We start from the raw sequence: 25,009 nt of genomic DNA on the forward strand, positions 1-25,009 counted from the left end.
ATAAGGAAGTCATTTTGCCTCTTTACAAAGTATTGATATGACCGCACTTGGAATCTCTAAAGCGACTTGGACCTGGGTTCTAAAGGGGATAAAGAGGCTGTGGAAAGGGTGCAAAGAAGAGTTACAAAGATTATATCAGGATTTTGGAATTTAGATTATGAGGACAGATTGCAAATGTGTGGACTACAGATCTAGTTAATAAGAGAAAAAGGAGTGATATAATAGAGATCTATAAAACCTCTGAATGGATGTTAATTTTATAGGATATCATCTGATGAAATTTTTCATTATATGAAAGGTGGGAGAGAGAACATGATGCATCTATGGAAGTTAAATTTGTTTGCAGTTAAGAAAGGGATAAGAGCTAGATTTTTCTCTCAGAGAGCAATCAGTGAGTGAAATAATTTGCCTCTTGAAGTGTTGATTGCATCTAGTGTGAATGATTTAAGTTATGTCTAACAGCTGGTTTAAGTGATGTATAGCTTCTCTCAATGAGCTCTTGACTTCCATCAAGAAAAAAAAAATCAAAAAAGCTTCAACTTTGGCATCAAGAATAATTAAAGGAAAGAATAATAAATGCTAGTTTAATTTGAAGGAAGTGGCTGAAAGTAATAATGTGGATGATGAGATGCCAATGGGGAAAGAAATTGCACTCTTATGCAGACTCCTTCACAGGACAGAATGTGAGCTCGTACAACTGGAGAAATGATTGGTGTGTGGTATACAGAAGGACAGAAAATGAAAGTAAGAATGTTCGGGAAAATGATAAAAGTGTGAAAAACTGGGAGAAAAGAGATAAAGTAGTGAACAAATTAATCCAAACACTCACATTTTAAAGAAAAATTTTAATTTTGTAAGAAAATAAGTACCAAAATTAAACTCCAACTTTGCCTAATAATTTATATGTGCTCCTCTGTTCCTAATAAGTTTACTAATTCATGTATGCATGGACTTTACCGATGTAGAATACACTTTTCTTATTTCTGCATCTCAAAACCATGCATTTTATAATGGATTGTACTTAGTTATGGGGAGTTGAGTAAACTAGATGTAAATAAGGCTGTGGGACTTGATAATATATCACCACGTATTCTGAAGGAATGTGCCAGAGTGTTGACACCTGCCTTGACATATTTTTTTAATACGAGTCTTGCACTTGGTCAAGTCCCTAAAGAGTGGAAGGAGGGCAAGATTGTGCCACTTCATAAAGGAGGTGATCGAACTCAAGCATCAAACTATAGGCCTATCTGTGTGTCAGGTGTTGTGGTTAAGTTGTTGGAGAAGCTTGTGAGAACTAGGATCCAGAGTTGGGTTGACAACAATGGTATAATCTTTGGTGGACAGCATGGATTTGCTAAAGGGAGGTCGTGTTTTAGTAATCTACTTACTTATTACAATAAAGTGACTGCTTCCTTGGACAGAGGAGAAGGATACACAGTAATATACTTGGATTTTGCAAAAGCTTTTGATAGAGTACCTCATGATAAGTTGACAGTCAAACTAGAGCAGATGGGGTTGGATATTAGATTAGTGCATTGGATTGGAGACTGGCTATCTGATAGGTATCAACAAGTTGTGTATGGGGGTGCAATATCCAGGAAAAGGAAAGTCACTAGTGGAGTGCCTCAGGGATCTGTTTTAGGGCCATTACTATTTAACTTGTATATTAATGATATTGGCGAAGATTTGGATGGAGATATTCAGTTGTTTGCAGATGATGCAAAGGTGGGACGAACCATAAAGAGTAGTGAAGATGTTGTGGCCTTGCAAGAAGACTTGAATAAATTGAGTGATTGGGCAAGCAAATGGGGATGCGAGTTCAATGTTGCAAAATGTAAGGTTTTAAAATGTGGAAAACAAAGATGGGATGCAGAATTTATGCTTGGTGAGAATATATTGTTGGAAGTAGAGGAAATAAGAGATCTGGGAGTGATAGTGGATAAGGATCTAAAATTTAGGGGACACATCGCCAAAATTGTGAAGACAACACAAAGACTTCTGGGAATGATGAGGAAGACACTGACGTGTAGAAGTAGGGAGATTCTTGTTCCATTGTATAAGGCTTTGATTAGGCCACACATGGACTATTGTGCCCAGATTTGGTCACCTGGTTTTCAGAAGGATGAAGAGATGTTGGAAAGGGTGCAAAGGCGACTGACTAAGGTAGTTTCTGACCTCTGGAATGTCGAGTATGAGGAAAGATTGAAAAGATGTAATTTGCAGAGTCTAGTGGAGAGAAGGAAGAGGGGAGATATGATAGAGACCTACAAGTTGGTGAGGGGTTGTTATAGGATCAATGGTGGAGAAGTTCTACATAGAATAGTGGGAGATCAGGGGAGAACCAGAGGTCATACCTGGAAACTGTATAAAGAGGGTGTGAGTAGGGGAGTGAGAGGCAGGTTTTTTTCGTGCAGAGTTGTGAATGATTGGAATGCCTTGCCTGAGAGTGTGGTGTCTGCAAGGAGTTTGAATGTGTTTAAGACCCGGTATGATGAGATGTGTGTGAGATAAAAGGACCTCCTAGATGAGTCTTTGACTCCATGAGGTCTTGTTTTAATAATAATAATAATAATAATTATTCTTTTTATCACAGTTTAATTTTTGAAGTCTCTTTTACATTACAGCAGACAAATTTTTTATTGGGTTAATGTCAGGAGAGTTACCTGGCCACTGAAGTATTGGATGTTGTGATTTTTGAGAAACTCTTTCCCTTTTTTTGAAGTGTGGCATGGAATGAGATCCTGTTGGAAGATTATTTCTTTGTATTTCTGGATCTGTGGGACCACTCTTTTCTCTAATATTTTTAAGCATTGGTCCCTTTTAATCAGACTGTCAACAGGCAAATGATCCCGGACCATTATGTGTAAAACACCCCAGAATTTCTTTTTAGCTCTGGGTGTTTAGGAGCTTGTTGAAGGTGGGCAGGAGAAGTCTTGTCAGCTGCTGATTTGCAAACATAGAGTATTCGCTCTCCTTGGACAAAGAAATGGCTCTCATCTGAGAATATGACCTTCTTCCACTTTATACACTTTTGCCCACTGGAGCCTGTTTTTCTGTATAGCCCTCATCAACAGTTGTTTCTTTTTTGGTCTGTGGGCAGTCCTCCCTGCTTTCATCTTCAGTCTTCAGCAGACTATAATTTCGAAACATTAATCCCAGTTCCTAAGTATCTATTTAAGCCTATAGCAGACAATCTTGGAATAATTTTATTTTTCCTTACTAGAAAATGATCTTGAGTAAGAGTAGTTTTCCATTTTAACCCACATTTTCCTTTTCTATCAGGAGAAAAGGTACCTGTCTAACTAATCCTGGTTAAAATTAAATTAACAGTACCCACACCAACACCACACTCATTGGCAATTTGTCTTTGAATCATGTATGTGTGCTGAGAAAGAGTACATGTTTTTGAATGCTTTCTTGGAGATGTATCTGTTTTATCGCTACACAAAATGAATAAAACACTATGAATGTCAGCTTGTTTACACTATTACACAAAATGAATAAAACACTATGAATGTCAGCTTGTTTACACTATTAATAAACTTTGTAGAGACATTTGAAACAGTTAAAAATAAAAGTAGAATTCAACTAAAATAGTGAAATAAAACCAAAATTGAAAATATTAAACTAAACCCAAAATTATTTTGAAGTGAAACAAAAACAAATCAAATCAAAAACTTGATGAAAATTCCACTTGTTTGGATTAATTTGTTCACTACAGTAGTATTGTATGGGGATTTGATGATGAGAGGTATACTTAACGAGAAAGTAATGAAAGCATATTTTCCCGGTACAAAGATAAAAGATGTTAGTGTAGCTGTAAGTTTGCAGAAGAAAGAAGTGAACACATTCATTGTTTTGTCAAGCAGACATGATTTGAAAGGTGAGAAATATGCAATCTTCTCTTCTCATTGACTCACACTAATGTGTCAACGAGAAGATTGTGTAGGAGAAATGGTGTGCAGTTTATAGATGTGTGGAGTAATTTGATGGATGTAAGAACCTTATACCTGATGGATTGCACTTTAAATGGTTTTGGAGTTAGATGCTTAGAGAAAGTTGTTAAGTGAGAGTTTGGAAGTGGAAACCAGGGAAACTAGAGATATTAAGGGGAGGGGGAAGCAATCAAGATGTGTTTAGCCACCCCTGGGATAGGATAAGTATGAATGGAGGAATGATTATGTTTCCCAGGTTTTGAATCTGAATGCGCAGGTAATAACATTATGTAAGGGTAACTGTGAGCCCAAGAGGATGTTGAAATGTATGTGTGTACAAATGCCCAAAGTATCAAAAATAAAGGAAGAGAGTTTTTGACATTGGTCAGCTTGACATGGCAAAAAATTATTGGCATCAGTGAGAAATCTAGTTGTTAGAGGATGATGTAGTTACCGGGATAGAATGTAACGGATATTGTATTTTCAGAGAGGATAGAAGAAATAGGGCAGGAGGAGGAGGAGGGGTATTATTAACACGTTCACTGCCAACTACGAGTATACTCGTAGTGGCTAAACCTGCTTCACAAGCCAGCTACGAGTATACTCGTGGGACGCTTACCAACGGGAACGAGATTATTGTAGTGACCTTGAAGAAGTGAAAATCCTTGGCTTGTGGGGCTAGCATCAACACTGTGTATATGCTCGTATATGCTCTGTATATGCTCTGTACAAGCCAACTACGAGTATACTCGTAGGACGTTTACCTCCGGTAACGAGATTATCGTACTGATCTTGAAGAAGTAAAACTGCTCGGCGTAGGGGAACAGACTATGCCAAAGTAGCGTGGCAGCGAACGTGTTAATGATAGCTGAATAACTTCAACCAACAAAAATAGAAGTTAAGGAAGATTGTACATCTGATGGAAATGGCTCATTTAAAGCATTCTGGTGTGAGATGTATCTGCTTATTGTTGGCTACTGCTTAGACCTGTATCAGCAGATAGCATAATGAGTGCAGGCTGAGCAGTTATCATGAGAGACTTTAACTGTGGTGATATAGATTACTGAGGGATAATTATTTGAAATAGTATGTGATGAAGGGGACCAGGTGTTTGAGAGTGTTGGATCTGCTAACAGCACCAGAAGATTGATTTATAACTACAGCAGAAACTCTGCCTTTGATCAGGATGTGGATCAACATGTGGAAGTTTCAGTCACGAAAGGGTTTATGTGGAACTACAAAGCTAGCGATTATGACAAATTTAGGAGGCAACTTGGAGCAGTGCAACAGCATAAGAAAGTAAAAGGAATGAATGTCATTAGTGCATAGGAAGTGGTGATTGTTTGAGCGAGGCAATATCAGAGTGCATACCCAGGATCAGGGGGATAAACCGATGACTAAAAGTATAAAGCTGGAGCTTCGAAAAAAAAAAAAAAAAGCATTGTGGAAGGAATATAAATGATGAGGTGATGATCAGCCTTCCCATGATCAGTATAAAGCGCAAGCAAGAAAGGTAACTGATATGGTAAGGAAGGCTAAGTCAGTTTTGAGAGAAAATTAGCTAAGCAGACCAAAGTAAATCCAAAAGTGTTGTTTTTTTTTGCTACGTGGCAAGTAAGAGAAAGAATTATTATGGAAAGATTACTTTGCTCAGTTCTGATGGAATTAAAGTTACAGAAGCAGAATAAATAGTTCAGTTTCTGAGTGATCATTTGCAAGGGTATGTCATCTAGGTGGTGACAGATGTTGATGTGAGCATTGAGATTGATGAACTGGAGGTACTCAGTATATTGAAAATTATCAATGCGAATACAGCGGTGAACCTGGACAGTATGTCAACTTGTGCTACGAGAATGTTCAAGTGAATTTGCAGTGCCTCTGATGAAGTTGTTTAATCTATGTCTCAGCTCTGGTGAGGTTCCTAAGCAGTGGAAAGAGGGTAAGATAGATCCATTATAAAAAGGTGGCTCCAAAACAGAAGTAATAAATTGCAGACCAGTTAGTTTCTCTGGAGTGGTCATTAAAGTATTTTAATGACCACTCCAGAGTGGTCATTAAAATTTTATAATAAGGTGAAAGAAGAATCAGATAAAGGAAATAGCTACACAATGATACCGTTGGACTTTGCAAAAGCATTCGATACAATACCACATGGAAAACTATTACATAAGTTGGAACAAATGGGAATGGATTAAAGGCTGGTTACACGGATTGGGGAGTGGCTGGTAGACAGACATCAGAGGGTGGTGTATAGTGGAGTGGAATCAAGACTAATAAGGGTGACTAGTGGGATGCCCAAGTGCCCTATACTAGGAGACCACTACTCTAATTTGTATATTAATGATAATAGGGAGAGCAATAGTTGATAAAAGTGATCGAGATATCTTACAGGATGATTTAAATAAATTGGCAGCGTGGGCAAAAGACAAGGAGTGTCACTTCAGTGTTTTTTTAATTTTGGACCCATACATGAGAGGTTGGTTGATCAACCTATACATTAATACTGTATATGGGTAGTAGGCTGGGAAAGGAGGAACTTGTTTACATTTGATTTAAAAGGCTGTATATCGTATTGCTTGGGAAACAAAAAAGGGGGAATTTCAGTGCTATTTCAGATGAACATTTCTTATGGAAATATTTGTAGAATACACATATTGCAGAAACCAAACACCTGTATGAAAGTGGGGTGAATGAGTCAGTAAGATGTGGGTAGTCATTAATAAGTCTAATTGTTCTCCTCTGTATTGTGGTAAGCATTGTGACAGAGCTTTTAGCGGCCCACCCCATATGTTAGAGCAGTATTGAATAGCTAGGTGGATTTGTGATTTGTATAAAGTTAACAGCTGTTCAGGGGTGAAGTAATGTCTTGAGCCAAAGAGAAATACTAGTTTTTTAGAAGTTAAGGATGCAATGGTTGTGATGTGTTTATGCCAGGAGAGTCTTGATGTCAGGGTAATTCCAAGAAGAGAAATTTCAAATTCTCTGGAAATTTGGGTGGGTGTTGTCAAAATTAATACTGGTAGAAAGTGGTTATTTTTTTATGAGAAATAAGACGGAAATGGGTTTTATTAACATTAAAAATGACAAGGTTATCTAAGCCCCATTGGATGATGGCTTGGAGATCAGAATTGAGGCCTGTGGTGGATAATGTTCTGTGGGTTGCGGTGATTTGTGTAGAGTAAGGTTTATCAAATGAAAGGGAAGAGTGCAATGTTCTGACATCTGCAGAACTGTGTATTGAGTACATAGTATTGGGTTGGAGGTCAACTGAACTATGTCATTAATATTTATGCAGGATGAGGATTGGTGAGAAGTGGGAAGATAGAACCTTGTGGAACCCTGACATTAGTTGAATGGTGAGAGGATAAGGAACCATCCTTTTACTAATCAAACAACAGTAGTTTGCTTAGTAAGCCTTGGTGCCAGACTTGGTCCAAAGCTTTGGAGATATCAAGTGCAACCACTCGAGATTCACCAAACTTCTCAATGCCATTTGTCCAGAGATGGGTAACATGTGAGCAGATCTCCTGTCGATCTTCAGCAATGGAATCCATATCGGCAATCATTTATTAGGTGGGTGCCTTCATGGTAGTATAGGAATTGGGAATTGATGATTTTTTCCATTACTTTAGACAAGACTAAGGTGAGCGAGATAGGGTGGTAGTTGAATGGCAGTGACTTGTTGCCCTTCTTGGAAATGGGTTGAATATAGGCCAATTTCCATGTTGTGTGATAGATTCCAGTGGAGTAAGAGCGTATATATAGGTGACATAGGATAGGAGTCAATTCTGGTGCACAAACTTTCAGGACAATTGGTTCCCACTGATGAGACCTCAATAAAGGTCGAAACTGGTCTGGGTAGTGGCCCCTTGCCTTTAATACAAAGCATCATACATCTCCTCCAGGAGATGTGCTTTGCATTAAGGATAAATATTAAGATTAGTGATCAGAGCTTATTCTACTTTTACCATGAGTTGCCTTGGTCTTGCACTACGTGCAGGATCAGCTAGACTTGCAACACTTGCAGGTGCAAACTTGACTTATTTGTCTGTTTGCTTACTTGGGAAATGGAGGAAAACCAGGTTTAAAATAGCTTGGTATCTTTAACATTTATTATATCCAAGGTAAAATACTTTCTACATGTATGTGTGTATGTGTATATACAGGGTGTTCAGGATAAATTTGACAGTTTTGTAAGGAAAAAGAAAATCTTCTTTGTATCTATTAAATTTAATGAATTGACAAAAAAACATTACAGGCAGAGTTAATTACAATACTATCAACAAGATTTACTCAAAATAACCACCATTAGCATCGATCACAGCTTCAATTCTGCTTCGGAACCTCGAACAAGCTGATGCTACAGTCTCCCTGGGAAGGGCCGCAAAAACTGTTTTAATTTTATCCATTAACTGGGCTTTTGTATTACTGGAAGTGCGATTGGTGTCTTTTTCAACTGCGCCCCATACAAAATAATCCATGGGGTTAAGGTCTGGGGAGTTTGGAGGCCAAACATTTGGACTGGTGAAGTCGTAGAAATTTTCAGACAACCATTTTTGACTTTTCCCAGAGGTGTGGCAAGGGGCCGAATCCTGCTGCCATACATACGGCCTACCATTGGCTACCCTTGTTATCCAGGGCTTGACTACAGTTAGCAACTCCACGAACAAAGCCCAAATTCCAATGCCAGGGTTCTTCAACACCTGTTCCTGCAGATTTGCGAGGAATTCTGCTGTACGAACGCAATCAGATCGTCTGCTAGGGATCTTTCTTCTTGCTACATCCTCGTAGTCACCATTGCAAGTCTCTAGTTCATGCCTGATTGTTTTTACTGTATTCAGGGAGCATTGGGCAGCAGTCGTAATATCCTTATTTTGATGGCGGGCACAAATCATCATGATACAAGTTATTCTCTTCCATGATTCAGGTGGGTTCCAGCTATCCATCCTTTCTGACATCTTGTATATGAATGAAGAAGGGTCCAAACTTTTAAATGAAGAGAAGTGTGTGTTAATACATGTAACTTACGGAAAAATATAATTAATTATAAATATGTCAAATTTATCCCGAACACCCTGTATATATCTATATTATATATATCGCAGGAATTTCCAAAGATTCATTGATTATTACGTTGATTAGTCCACTATAATATAAAAAACATTTGTCTAAGTTTTTTGTTCCTATAATTTGCTCTTGCTTTGATATATTAATCTTTAATTCCCAAAGAATTCTTTCGTTGTGTGCAAGTAAAATGAAGAATGACTATTGAAGATTAACTTTAATGAGTGCAGATAGTGATGAGGTGACAGAAGCAGATAAACTACTTGAGTTACCGAGTAACCACTTTGCAAGGGTATATCAACCAAGTAAGATTACTGCTGTAACATATGTGACAGACGCTGATGTGGGAATAGAGGTGGATGAATTGGAGTTTAATTGCAGAATCTCAATGTAAATACAGCTGTCTTCCCATGGAACACATGGTTCACAAAATGAAAGTAATTTTTGTGTTCAGTTCTGCTGGATTCCCAGCCACATCGGAATTAAGGGAAATGAGGCTGCAGATGCAGCTGCTAAATCAGCTCATACTTTCTCCACATACTGTTTGACAGTTCCATACACAGACTACAGACAGCTTATAAGATCAAAGCTAATTGCTCAGTGGGAGTCAACATGGCAGGAAACATTGACAAACAAATTATATGACATTAAACCTGAATTAAGCATTGGCATTCTAGTCAACGTACAAAAAGAAGGGAAGAGGTATTTCTTGCTAGGCTCCGCATAGGTCACAGTCACCTTACACATTCTTATTTACTGAGAGCTGATGACCCTCCCATTTGTGAAAAATGTAATACACATCTCACTATCATATTCTGGTAGAGTGTCAACAATTTACACGAAAGAGGAATGAAATTTTCGCCTATCTAACCAAACCATATACACTCAGGGAAATGCTAGCAGATTCAGGCAAAATGCATGATGTTTTTAATTTTTTAGAAAGAATTAATTTCTACAAACACATTTGACTATATAGCTGTCAGATTAGATGGGATATCAGCTCAAGTTTTGTGAGAATGTGCAAGGGAACTGGCAATGCCTCTGACTGCAGTCTTTTAGTCTTAGTTCTGGTAGAGTTCCAAGGGAGTAGAAATAGGGCAAAATAATTCCCTTGCATAAGGGAGATTTTAAGACTACAGTATTAAATTATAGACTGATCAGTATCTCAGCATGCCGAAAAAATTGGTCAATAAGGAATTCAAGAATTGGTAAATAAAAATGGGAGGTCCTTTCGTCATACACACACAGCTCATCATACTGCACCTTAAATGCACTCAAATTCTCTACAGACACCACACTCTCAGGCAAGGCATCCCAATCATTCACAACTCTGCATGCAAAAAACCTGCTTCTCACTCCTTTGCTCACACCCTTCTTATACTGCTTCCAGGGATGTTCTCTGGTTCTCCCCTGATCTCCCACCGTTTGCTGTAAAGCTTCTCCAACATTGATCCTATAACAACTCCTTACTAACTTGTAGGTCTCTATCATATCACCTCTCTTCCTCCCATTCACTAGACTCTGTAAATTGCATCTTCTCAACCTTTCCTCATATTCGACATTCCAGAGATCAGAAATTACCTTAGTAAGTTGTCTCTGGATCCTTTCCAACATCTTTATCCTTTTGAAAATCAGGTGCAAATCTGCTCACAGAAGTCCAGTCCATGTGTGCTTAATCAAAGCCCTGTACAATGGAACAAGAATTCCTTACTTTTCCAAGTCGGTGTCTTCCACATTATTATCATTCCCATCATTCCACATCATTCTTTGTGTTGTCCTCACAATTTTGGAAGTGTGTTCCCTAAATTTCAGATCCTTATCCACTATCATCCCAAGATCTCTTATTTTCTCCAACTCCAACAATATATACCCACCAAGCATAAATTCTACATCCTATCTTTGTTTCCCAAATTTTAAAACCTTACATTTTGCAACATTGAATTTACATCCGGATTTCTGTGCCCATTCACTGAATTTATTCAAGTCTTCTTATAAGGCCACAACATCTTTTATACTCTTCATCCCAACTTTGCATCATCTGCAGACAACGGAATATCCCCATCCAAATTTTTGCCAATATCACTAACATACAGGTTAAACAGTAATGTCCCTAAAACAGATCACTGAGGTACATAACTAGTGACTTTCCTCTTTCTGGATATTGCTCTCCCCCATACACAACTTGCCGATACCTATCAGATAGCCAGTCTCCGATCCAATTCACTAAGCTAATATAAAACTCCATCCACTCTAGTTTGACTATCAACCTATCATGCAGTAATCTATCAAAAGCCTTTGCGAAATCTAAGTATACTACTGTGTATCCATCTCCTCTGTCCAAGGAAGCCATCACCTTATTGTAATAAGAACGTAGATTACTAAAACATAACCTCTCTTTAGCAAATCCATGCTGTCCACTAAAGATAATACCATTGTTGTCAATCCAATTCTGGATCGTAGTTCTCACCAGCTTCTCCAACAACTTAACCACAACACACCTGACATACAGATAGGCCTGTAATTTGATGCCTGAGTTCTGTTACCTCCGTTATGAAATGGTACAATTTTGTCATCCTTCCACTCCTTTGGAACTCAACCCAGTGCAAGACCCATATTAAAAAAATATGTCAAAGCAGATGTCACCTCCTTATGATGATAAATTATCAAGTCTCACAGCCTTATTAACATCAAGTTTACTCAATTCCCCATACACCTCTTGCTCACTTACAGTCAGTCTTTCCTCCCCATCATCAACTGCTCTCAATCTCTACATGATGTCACATTCACAAGAAAGATCTTTATGAACCGGTCCTTAAGTACCCCCACTATATCTTCCGCAATAGTTGTCCTTATGCCATTTTCTACAATCAATGTCATCTTTCCATAATCATTCTTTTTTTGCTGGCTACATATTGAAAGAACTCCCTAGGATTCTTTTTGACTTCATTAGCTAACTGTTGCTCATACTTCACATTTGCTACCCTTACCAACCAAGTCACCCTTCTTGCCTGGTCTTTGCAATCCTCATAGAATTAGTTATTACCACTTCTCTTATGCTGCTTCCATAATGCTTTTTTCTCTGTATCACATGCTTAATCTCTTCATTCATCCATTTCACACCTACTTTATTTAACCTTCTGACCCTTGGAATGCATTTAGGCATTGCTTCTACTAGATAGATCTTGAATATCACTCAAGCTGCATCGATCTTTTTTCTAGCTAATTTCTCATTCTATGCTACACCTGTAACCTGTCTCATGAGCTCCTCATAATCACCAGCCTTGTAGCTCCATATATACCTTTTCTTGCAGAGGTCCTCATACTGCTGGCAACCACCCTGGTAATCACTTCATGGTCACTCTTATTAACTGGAGGGTGATTTGTCACCTCATTTATAATTACATCCTCCAATGAGATGATCAAATCCAAGACCCTCAGTTCTAGTGTGCCCTGTGTTACATACTGTCTCAGGTAGTTGTCCCTCAAAAACTCAAGAAACTCATTTTCTTTACTTCCAGTTGCTATCTCATTATCCCAGTGTATATTGCCATAATTATAATTGCCCATAATGATCACCTATTTCTTATTTGTTTGGCTAATTTGATTATACATTTCATAGTCACTACCATCCACATTTCCAGGTCTATGACAACATCCAACTAAGTATTTCATTCTGTTCACCTCTATCTCACTCCATACTATCTCAAAACCACTGGCACTATTTTTCTCTTGCATCTCCAGTTTGTTGTATGGACATAACTCTTTCTCTATCATTAATAGAACCCCCCCCCTCCCTTTTTATCCTCACATCATATCCTTCCATCTGCATTCCTGTCAGGATGTCGTCCTCATCCAACCATGTCTTACTTATTCCAACAATTTTTATGTGAATAGACTCAATTAATGCAACTATTTCATTTGCCTTGTTTCTTACACTTCTAGCATTCATATACAAACATAGCAGCTTATTCCTGGATCTATACTTAGTTCCACTGACACTAATTATTAGAAGTGACTTCTCCATTCTTAACTCAAGCCATTTCTTTTTCTCCTTATTCATCTTCGAACCTTCTTCAGATCCAACTGTTTTCCCTTGATCCGAGGTCCTCCCCTTCCTTTTTTGTATACACATGCATTCACATCCTCTTGGAGTATCTACCTTTCTTACACTGTGTTCCTCTGTCCATGCTGAGCTTCCCTGTTTTCCCGTCTGTCTATACTCTTGCTGCTAACTTCCTCATTCACAACCACCTCTTCAATCTCTTCTTTCTTCTTTCCCGTTCTTCCGCATCGCTATTTACTTGATCAGATTCATTCTCTTCACTCACTTCTCTACCTTCCAGCGGTAGTCTCTCCAATTGACTCACACCAAAACCACTTAAATGCAGTCCATCACTCCTATACAGTTCACTTCATCCTTCAAATTCATTCCACACATATTAACAAACTGCACTCCTTTCTCCTTGTACATGTCTGCTAACATATCATTCATAATCCTTGCTCTCCACCCATCTCACTTCTGTCATATCTGGGCAATACGCTTACTACCTTTCCTATCACACTATTCTCTTTTATCCATCTCAACAACCTCCCAATAATCAATCTGACATGTTCTTTGTTTGCGGTCAAGTCATTTGTACCTATTACACCTGCCAACTTTTTTGCTCACTTACTTCTCATATCTAATTCTTCAATCACTCTACTCATTCTACCTCCAGTAAAACATAATTTATGCATTCTCTCATCTAGTACACCTTTAATAATTGAATCACCATACAACGCCAGTGGTGGGTCTTTTGTTACCTCTTTTCTACCAACATTATTTGTTTTCATCATTTTCCATACATATCTCGAATTCTCTCAACTTCATTCTGCATCCATTTCATCTCTTGTCTCATTTTTACCAACCAATCTTTCGAATCTTTCATCTCATTTTCACTGTCATTCATTATTTCGAATTTTTGAACTTTTGAACCTTGTGTCATACACGCTTGTTCAAAGTCGACGCCACTCACCACCTTATCTTTAACTGCACTTTCTTTTGTAACTTCTGCTACATTTGCATCACTTTTGTCTTTCTTAGCATTGATTGTTAAGTTTCTCAGATGGCTTGTTCTCTTTTTCAGAATTTTTAAAATATTTTTTCACTACTCTTTTACATCGTCCTTTTCTAGACGAACAGTCATCCTCCTTGTGGCATTCTTGCTACTAACACTTTCAGTTATCAACATATTCACACTCCTCAAATCCTCATTGAGCTCACATTTTGCACACACCCTGCATCTACCTTAAATATCCACAATTTATCTATATAATCAAATGAGTACATATAGCACACCTCACATTTCACAAAATGACTGAAATTGAATTCCTGCATGGACTCGCTCACACCTAGGTAGAGGATCAGCCTCGTCTTCTTGCACATCCTGGAGTATATAATGTTCTTTGTGCCTGCTTTGAACAGACCAGCTTTGAACAGATGTTTGCCTTAAAGAACATCTTATGTTCTTTAAGGCAAACATCTGTTAATGTTTGCCTTAAAGAACATAAGAACTACATTCACAGTCATCTATATGTCAGGTCAGGAACAGCAGATGCTCCAGGATACTGTTTCACACAGGATTAAATTGAAGACGATTACTGTGCTGCATAGCCATTGCTATAGATTTGAGAAATTATTTTTTAGAATCAGCTATGAAACACTCCCCTAACTTTAGTAAGTATGGTTGCATTAATTTGTCTCAGTCTGGAACACAGTCATTCTAAGATCGCGTTTAGCAATCTTTTCTGTAGCTTTGTTTTTTTTTTATCTGTCGTCCAGAGGACAGCATGATAGGCCATTGTTATTATTATTATTCCCCCCCCCCCAAGGAGTCAGGGACTTACTTGTCAAGGTAGGCCACACCACACTAATTTACGTGTGTAGAGGCTTAAGTGCTGTGAGTTGGAGGCTTAATGGATTTTTTACAACACTCAAAAAGAATTAAAATAGAATTTAATACTTCCTATATTTCGTCCTAGTCACTAGGACATCTACGGGGATTACAAAAACAATTAATGTAACATATGCACAAATAACAAACAATACTAAGTCCAACCACATAGGTGACACTAAAGTCCTATCTAGGTAGAGCACCCTCTAAGGGCAGTAGTAGGTGGCCTGGAATGTAAGGTGGGAACTCTGGTGATGAGTGTTTCCCAAATCTTCGGAAGCTTAATGCAATCATATTTATTGAGATTTGGATGGTTTTTGAGAGCTGCTGCTGCTTCTAAGTAAAGTCTCTCTTTCTTGAGAGACTTTACTTAGAAGCAGCAGCAGCTCTCAAAAACCATCCAAATCTCAATAAATATGATTGCATTAAGCTTCCGAAGATTTGGGAAACACTCATCACCAGAGTTCCCACCTTACATTCCAGGCCACCTACTACTGCCCTTAGAGGGTGCTCTACCTAGATAGGACTTTAGTCACCTACGTGGTTGGGCTTAGTATTGTTTGTTATTTGTGCATATGTTACATTAATTGTTTTTGTAATCCCCGTAGATGTCCTAGTGACTAGGACGAAATATAGGAAGTATTAAATTCTATTTTAATTCTTTTTGAGTGTTGTAAAAAATCCATTAGACCACACTAACTGTTAGACCTTCTCTTAATTCCTTCACAATAGATGCACTCACTACTTCAATAGGCAAACTGTTCCACTTGCTCATGGTTCTGTGAGAGAAGAATCTAGCTCCCACCTCTTAACTGCATATAAACGTGACTTCCATGGATACCCCTTGTCGTCTCCCTATTTTCAATAAAAAATTTCATCAACCTATTTCCTATAGTGTGTCCTCTCAAAAGTTTATAGACCTTTATCATATCATCTCTCTTTCTTCTGTGTACTAGTGTCTGGTCAACATACTTTCAATCTATCCTTGTAATCTATATTCCATACTCCTGGTATTATCTTTGTAACTCTTCTTTTCAGCCTTTCTGCAGTTTCTTTATCTCTTTGTGACCCAGGAGACCAAATCTATTTGCAGTAATTTCAGGTATAGTCATATTCTTTACTTGTAAAGATGCAAAATGGCTTTCATATCCTTACATGCCAGTGATCGTTTCAGCATTACAATTATTCTTTGAGTTGTATTTGCAATTTTCGTTATGTGACCCGTGAACTTTCTATCCACTATAACTCCAAGCTTTCTAGCCATGTCAGTTACTCCAAGAATAATCCCATCAATATAATATGCTATTGAATATGTCATCACTAAAATGTATAAATTTACACTCACTAACATTGAATTGATAGCCATTATTTTCTCACGCTTCTAGTCTATTCTAATCACTCTGTAAATGATTAATTTTTCACAAGGTAAAGGTTTCACAGGATTAAATGTTCTCCTGTGAAATCCTTCATAATATCATTAACTACAGTTGTAACCAGGGCTCCTTCTGAAATCCACTTGCTACAGGCAAGTGGCAAATGAATTTTCAGCCTAGTTCTAAATGCATTCAAAATACACTGCTTGGAAAGAAGTCAACAGACACTCATGGGCAAGGTGCATTGTACCATGTAACGAGTTATGTGTTTGTTTTGCTTATCTGTTTGGAACAGTGTTCCAAACAGATAAGCCTGCAACATGGCATCCTATCACAATGCCTTTTTCAAACTCTGTCAGCTATCTTGTTGCAATCATTTTCACCTGGACACAGTTGCACTGACTTGGAAGCATCACATTCCGCCAATTTATACTGCCATGATATAAATAATATAAATTATTTATATTATTTATATCATGGCAGAATAAGTTCCACCAATAATATAAATTGGTGGAATGTGATGCTTCCAAGTCAGTGCAACTGTGTCCAGGTGAAAATATTTATACTGCCATGATATAAATAATATAAATTATTTACATTATTTATATCATGGCAGAATAAGTTCCACCAATAATATAAATTGGCGGAATGTGATGCTTCCAAGTCAGTGCAACTGTGTCCAGGTGAAAATGATTGCAACAAGATAGCTGACAGAGTTTGAAAAAGGCATTGTGATAGGATGCCATGTTGCAGGCTTATCTGTTTGGAACATTGTTGACAAATTGGACCATCCCAGATCAACGATCAATAATACCATACTGAGATGGAAGTGCAGGGAGTCAACTGCAAGTGCTGTAAGCAGTGGACGACCCACCACGCTCACCGAATGTGACCATAAGGTGCTACGAAGGATTTGTAAAAACCACCATTCATCGACCAACACATTGAATGCAGAGTTCCGGGCATCAACTTGAACATGAATCTGCACAAAAACATTCAGAATCAGGGCTCACAACATGGGTTTTCTTGATTGGACCACAATATGCAAGCTCCACACAGCTCAAACCAACATGTAGCATCGTCTTCAGTGGTGCAGAGAGCATGTACAATGGGATGTGGAAGCTTGGAAAGCTGTGTTATGGAGTAGCATGTAGCATCGAATCATGCTACATGCTCTACTGAGCAGATAGACTGGTTTAGATGTTGCAGATGCCCAGTGAACATCTCTTACCGGAATGCATAACCCCAGCTGTGAAATTTGGAGGTGGCAATGTGATGGTATGGGCCTGTTTTACCTAGTTTGGCCTTGGACTCCTGTTTGTGGTGCCATGAACATTGAACTTCAAGAGGTAACTGAACATTCTGGACAATGCAGTGCTTCCTACTTTGTTGTGTTTCTGCAGAACTGACCATTATTATATATATATTGTGGATATCAACATATATATTGATATCCACAAACCATACAGTTGCAGCAGCCTTATGACACAGTGCATTGTTTTGCTGAAAGAGTAAAACAATGCACTGTGTCATAAGACTGCTGCTGTAACTGTATGGTCGCCACACTTGATTGGCCTCCATAGAGCCCTGATCTCAACCCTGTTGAACATCTGTAAGATGAACTGGAGTAGGGTTAGGTCAAAGGACATCTGCTTCACAACAGACTAGGACCTCATTACGTGACTACAGGAAGAATGGTCCAAAATTCCCATTGATCACCATTGCATGCTTATGGAAAGTATGCCATATCTCAATCCTATTGAACATCTGTGGGATGAATAGGAACTTTGGTTAAGGTCAAAGGATGTCTACTTCATGAAAGATCAGGACCTCGTTGCAGTTCATCTTCCTCATTGTACAGGAAGAATGGTCCAAATTCCTATTGATCGCTATTGTATGCTTGTGGAAAGTATGCTCCATAGAATTGCTACAGTAGCATAAAAGTAGGACCTCTCCTTTCATAACAGTGAAAGGAGAGGTCCTACATCTTAAGGTGGGCACCATGGCTGTTTGTTCCTCACCCTATGGTGTCTGCTGGCTTCTTTCCAAGCAGTGTATATTATTTTTTGCACATTTGCACTTTTTTTTTCTAATTTAATATATCATCTCATTCAATGTCAAATTATTTGATCATGGGTGGCTGACAACGAATATATTAAATTCTGGATCTGAATCCTTAATTCAATATTGCAGTGTTCCCTTTTAAAGAAATACAAAAATGCTTCCAATTTTAGTTGCTGGTTTTCTCTTAAAGTTATAATGTAAGCTAATCATCTTCAATTTCTTTTATCCTTTTTATCTCCTTTAAGGTTCAGAACTTTATTTTTTTTTTTGCGTGAAAGTATTCATTTTTTGTAGTAATTAAAAAGTTGACATTTGATATTCTTTCTATATGAAAAACTTCATAAATATTTGCTCTTGAATTTTCAAAAATCCCCTCATTTCTCTCATGGCAGTATTATAGTGTTCTTTTTCACTACATGCATAATCCATACATTACTTTCTGTTTTTGTTTGTCATGAAGCGAGAAAAATGAGCCGTCATTACATGTTATAGTTATGTTCCTTTACTTGAAAATAAATCTTGCACACTTCGAGTGGTGTGCAAGTTTTTCATATCACGAATACATTAAATTAAATTAGTTATCATTTCTGATAAATTTTTTAATCACATCAACACCTTTGTTTAGTGCAGTATAATTTTACTTATATATTACAGTATGCATGATAATATAATAGATAATTTTTATTTAAAAAAAAAGTTGTACTTTTCTCACAATATAATTTCATTAAAAAAATTGAACCAGTAATTATAAACACAAATTAAAATTAACACAATCTAATTAAATACTGTAATATGTGTATACATCTTCTTACACTTTCTCTTAAGTATGTGCATAATCATAATATGGTATTGTCCTAAGCTTATTTTCACACCTCACAACAGAATTAATATAATTGTTAAGTAAATTAATTACCTAATTTACATAATGAAAATTAAAAAAAAACCAATTATCTTGCAAAGATTGTATCACATGATTGAGTGCATTGTGAAAAGTGAGTCTAGCTTCACATCAAGTGCTACTACTTTCTTGCGTTAGTGCATTTTATTATTTATCTTTCCTAACAAATTATTATTTATGGATAGTTAATGTAAATTCGCCCTTCATTATGAACAGTAAACAAAAGAAAACACAAACTTAGCTGTGACATACATTTTAAACCCAAATTAAAGGAAAACATATGTCTGTATAATTATGTGTAATGTATAGTGAGAATTAAAGAATGTATTACTTTGTTTTGCCAACATAACATTTATTTTTTTCTATTTAAAAAAATTTTTTTTAATCACTTATAACAATATTTATATACAGTAGACCAATACCTTGGGCAAGTAAAATTGTTTTGTGCCATGTAGATTTAAATTGTATTTCTGGAGTCCTGGTTATAACCATCATTAGGATTAAATGATCTCCTGTGAAGCACGTTTTAAGATCCTTAACCACAGTGTGTTGTGAAGCTGCTAGTGTGAAATCCAGTAAAATATTAGTAACTTCAGTGAATTATTTATTTATTTTGTTGTTCTGATGTTGTTTGTTCTCTAAAGTACTACTGTGAATAACTACCTGCACCTAAGTGCAGTTGGTTATACATATCCAGAAAGATATGAAAGTTGAATTAATGCAGAAGTCACATACTATCTGTATAGTAGGAGAAACAGGTGCATTGCTTTATTATGAAAATACTCTGGATTGGAGATAGTTGTACCAAGTTTTTTGTTTGAGTATAAAGTTGGATAAAGGATTAAACACGAATATAATTTCTTGGTAAATATAATTTACTTTATAAATGAATAAGAGAAAAACTTTCTACAACTATCTCTGATCCAGGGTATTTTAATAATAATAATTGTAATGAAGATTTATTTTTTTGATCATATGAATTAGTGAAATAATATTTGGTTTGCAGATCAAGTATTGATAAAAATTTATTAACTCTACCAACTAGTTTCATCACACTTTAACTGTTGGCATCTTCAGGGCACTGACATATAGGCTTAAAACAATCTCGCAATTATGAGTAACTGTAAAACTGACAAGAATAATTACAAATAAAATAGCATCGAATGTGAGTGAAACATGTATTGCGTGTACAAGGTTAGCTAGCTGTTGCTAAGGAACTTCCTGTAGTTTGTGTTAAAGTTCATTTCTTGTATTTTTAGAGATTAATTTGGGGTTTTCCATATCTCTGGGAGTGTAAAACCTTGATTTCTGTTAAGGTTAACAGTAGAATGAGCGAATGTGGCTGCTTCTTTGAAAATTCTTGAATGGTAGTTTTCCTCTATGTAAGGGGAACAGCTTTTGTTCCACTCGATGACATGGTTAGTTGTAGAGAAATGAGACGATAGGCCAGAAATGTCCTGTCTGTTGTTTTTTACGTAGCCAATGTGCTCCTTTTGCCTGATTTCTAGGCTTCTTGAAACTAGTTGGTAGAGTTAATAAATTTTATCAATACTTGATCTGTAAACCAAATATTATTTCACTAATAATAATTGTATTATTATTATTATACAGTTATTTACTAACAGTTGAATATTAATGGTATAAGGGACATTTCGGATACAGAATCCTTGCCGGCTGATTCACAAACTGGTTCTATGGGCAAATGACAACGTTAGTGCAGCATTGCTGCATGCAAGGGTTATGCAGTTTGGACGTAGGATATATTGCAAGCAGATTATTTTATTTTAATAATTGTAACTCGCTACAAGTGGTTAATGAAGCTGGAGACCTGAGCATGATGGTAGACAAAGTGTTAATGTTTAGCAATCGTCCTGCACAGGTGGTCATAACATTGGATGACTGTAATGTCAAAGAGAACACCAACTCGGGAATAAGGAAATTATTCTTTATTTCTATAATGAGGCTTTGATAAGACCAAATCTTGACTACTGGTGCCAAGATTTGGTCAACTGCTTTCAGAAAAGATGAAGACAATTGAAAAGATCCAGGAGCAGGTATATCAGGCCTATGGAATTGTACATAAGAGATATGATAGAAACATATACGTTAGTGAAGGCATCTTACAGAATAGACATGAATAAGATTTGCAGTTCTTGTTGCATATTGGGGGGGGGGGATGACCTTGAAACTGAGTAAGAGCATCATTAGGATGCATGTGAAGTCGTTTTTCTCATGACATGGTGAGTATATGAAATGAGCTACCATTAACTGAAGGAGCCTGTACAATAGCAATAATAATAATAGTAACATTAGTAGTTTACAATTTTAAGGAAGAGCGATTCCATTATGTATTTGTTATTGTGTATTCATTTTAACTTTTTTTTTTGTTGTTTGAACATAGTGCCTGTTGTAGAGTAGCTATATATCAGACTGATATGATAAGTGTTGTATACTAAAGTGTATCTGCTATTTTCTTTAACAGCATTCTGTAGATATTTGTTACTCTCCTGCGAGGCGTCCATTTATTCAAAGTTCTGTGACTGTTTATGTTGATTGTCGTCACAAATTAACAGCTCAACTCAAGTTTCCTTCATTGTCAGAGGTGTGTAGTAAAAATGAATATTGAGTAATGTCTAAAATTAAATATAAATTGTAAAATAGAATAGACATACACTATAGAAAATGCAACTATAGCAAACTATTACATACACTAAAAGTTCAAAACCTTTGCAAATAACAGAGGAAATGGAAAATCATATGCTGATGACAGAACATTGTTTATATATGGCAGAAACCATATTTCAACAAAGAAAATTGCAGAAGGCAGAGCAAAGGAAATTGTACATTGATGACATAACACAAATGTTGTTGTTGTTGTTGTCTTCTATCATCCGTACACATCAATCAATGCAGAACAACAACAACATGAAGAACAAATGTACATCAGTCAATGCAAAACAACAACAGCATGAAACAAATGTTCTTTATGTTGTCGTTGTTTTGCATTTTTTTTTGGTCAACCAAAACACAAAAAATGCAAAACAACAGCATGAAGCTCAAATGCAAACAATAATGGAAGACATATAAGAAAGAACTGGAAGAGTATGAAATTATAAAATTTAAAATGCAGAATTAATCTTTAAATTTTGAAATGTTGCGATAGTGTAAATTAATGCCACTTACCTGAAAACTTCACAGTGAACTAAAGGGCAAAGTTTAAGGCAGTGTTTTAACAATGCTTCTGGGAAAAGATTGGTGTGTGTGTGTGGGGTGGGGGCATAACTGTGCCTTCAATCTGCCTTTAGGTTTTTTCCCTGGCAAAAATTTCCCTGGCCTCATCTGCAAATAACTAGATATCCCCCCCCCTCCTCAGACCATCCCAGCATCAATAATGTACATATTAAAACAACAATGGTCCAAGTACAGCCAAAGGTAGCCAGTACACCACTGGCTATCCTCCTTTTCTGTGTTAAGCATCTCCATATATCATTTTCTCATACCTGTAAATTAGCCACTATCCTATCCATCTCACAAGTCTATTTTGTTTACCCTTTGAGTTTGTATAACAACCTCGCATGTGGAATGCTATCGAATGCCCTGCCAAAATGTAGTATTATGGTATATCGATTCCTCTTATCTCTGTTATTCTATTATAGAATATGAGCAGATTGCCAAAGTAAGACCTATCTTGGGGAGGTGGGGGACAGTAATCTATAAGTAATGTATAAATTGTTGCATGAGGCCGAACTCAACTCTTGTATAATGGAATTGACTGATTGCAATGGAATTATTCATGAGTAGAAACTCATAACAACTAGGTCATTGCTAATTCCATCCATCCAGTGAGACATGGCTAACAGATGATATAGTTAGTGGGATAGAATGTGAAGGGTAGTGTGTTCAGGGAGGATAGAGAGAAAAGAATGGGGAGAGGTGTGTTATTGATGAGATAGTAGAAGTTCAACTGCAGGACAGTGAAAACAGCACATTTGAGGCTATCTGGTGTGAGATTGAGGCCAACAGAACAAAATATATAGTTGGATGTTACTATAGACCAGGGAATGGAAAAGATAATGGAGATAGTATGCATCACAAATAGACTCAATGATTGGAGAAGTAATTAGTATGGGGGATTTCAATCATGGCAACATAGATTGGAAAGAGGAGAGGACACATGGGAGGAAGGAAATGGATTTTATGCAGTTATTAAGTGATAATTACCTGAGACAGCATGAAATGAAATATTCTAGGGGTTCAAGCGTTCTCAATCTAGTAAATGCATCTGAGAATTTGTCTATAACAAATATGACCACATTTCATAATAAATTTAGTTTAATCCTTTATCCAAGTGTGAGCAAACAAAGTTTGCACCTGAAAGTATCTTCAGGACTGGGGCAAGGTAGTACAACACCAGGGCACTCCTTGCAAAGGTGGAGCAAGCTACCAATACTCCTATCTCAGTATCTCCCATAATGCAAAACACATCTCCTTGCGGATATGTCTAATGTTATGCATTAAGGGAAGGGCCACAACCCAGACTAGTTTCGACCTTTATTGAGGTCTCTTCAGTGGGAGCCAGGCCCAAGTGGAGATACCAAGCAGAAGCATTAGCAGGTCATCTCTACCTATAGGAGTTGCCAAATGGTGTGCCACCCTTTTTTAATAAATTACTACGCCTGGCTCCCACTGAAGAGACTTCAATAAAGGTCGAAACTAATCTGGGTTGTGGCCCTTCCCTTAATGCATAACATTAGACATATCCGCAAGGAGATGTGTTTTGCATTATGGGAGATACTGAGATAGGAGTTGGTAGCTTGTTCCACCTTTGCAAGGAGTGCCCTGGTGTTGTACCACCTTATTCCAGTCCTGAAGATATTTTCAGGCGCAAACTTTGTTTGCTCACACTTGGATAAAGGATTAAACTAAATTTATTATACTCTAACCAAGTGAAAAATAAACTTTCAACATGACCACATTTCCACAAGTTGATGGGAGGGATCATATGGTCTTGACCTGGGAGGTGGCTAAACAGGTGGAATTTTCAGTTAAGACAGGGTATATGTGAGATTGCTGGGCTGGTGAGTATGAAAAGCTTAGGAGATTGCTTGGGTCAGTGCCATGGCATGTAAAACTGCATGGGCTGGATGTTGCTAGTGCATGGGAAGTGATAAAGGAGTGTTTGAGGGAGGTATTGGCAAAATGTATACCTAGAGTCAGGAGAGTAAATCAAGTTGAAGTTAAATGGATGAATAACACCATCAAACTGGAACTTCTAAAAAAAGAAACAATTGTGGAGGGAATTTAAGGAGAAAGGTGACCTGCAGGCACATGAACAGTAAAATGAAAATGAGTCCACAAGACGGCCTGTGACTAGTGGTGTGCCACAAGGATCTGTTCTTGCACCACTGCTGTTTAATTGTTCATTAATGATATAGGAAAGGATCTGAGAGGAACAGTTCATTTGTTTGCAGATAATGCAAAAGTAGGGCAATAGTGAATGCAGATGATGTCAGAATTTTGCAAGATGATTTGGATAGATTGGAGGTCTAGGCTAAGGAGAATGGATGTCAATTTAATGTGGCAAAATGTAAGGTTATACATTTTGGGGTGGAAAGATTAGCAGCAGTTTACTACATTGGTGGAACTGTACTCCAGGAAATTGATGAGGCACGAGATTTAGGCGTGTTGGTGGATAAAGAGTTGAAGTTTAGGGGGCACATTGCAAAAGTGGCTGGCCAAATC

General features: G+C 37.2%; 1 protein-coding gene across 1 annotated transcript in view; it reads left to right on the forward strand.

The window, feature by feature from the left end:
* The window catches only part of LOC150109672 (neurobeachin-like protein 1), a 1,254,229-nt gene that overhangs the window by 417,959 nt on the left and 811,261 nt on the right, over window positions 1-25,009 (forward strand). The window contains exon 18 of the mRNA XM_090413954.1: window positions 21,750-21,869. Within this exon, the coding sequence (XP_090270080.1) occupies window positions 21,750-21,869 (120 nt within the window). The remainder of the gene's footprint in view (window positions 1-21,749; window positions 21,870-25,009) is intronic.

Source organism: Typopeltis vanoorti, chromosome 2 (genome assembly GCF_054136105.1).
Source record: "Typopeltis vanoorti isolate ZY-2024b chromosome 2, IOZ_Tvanoo_1.0, whole genome shotgun sequence".
NCBI classification, from domain to species: Eukaryota; Metazoa; Arthropoda; class Arachnida; order Uropygi; family Thelyphonidae; genus Typopeltis; species Typopeltis vanoorti.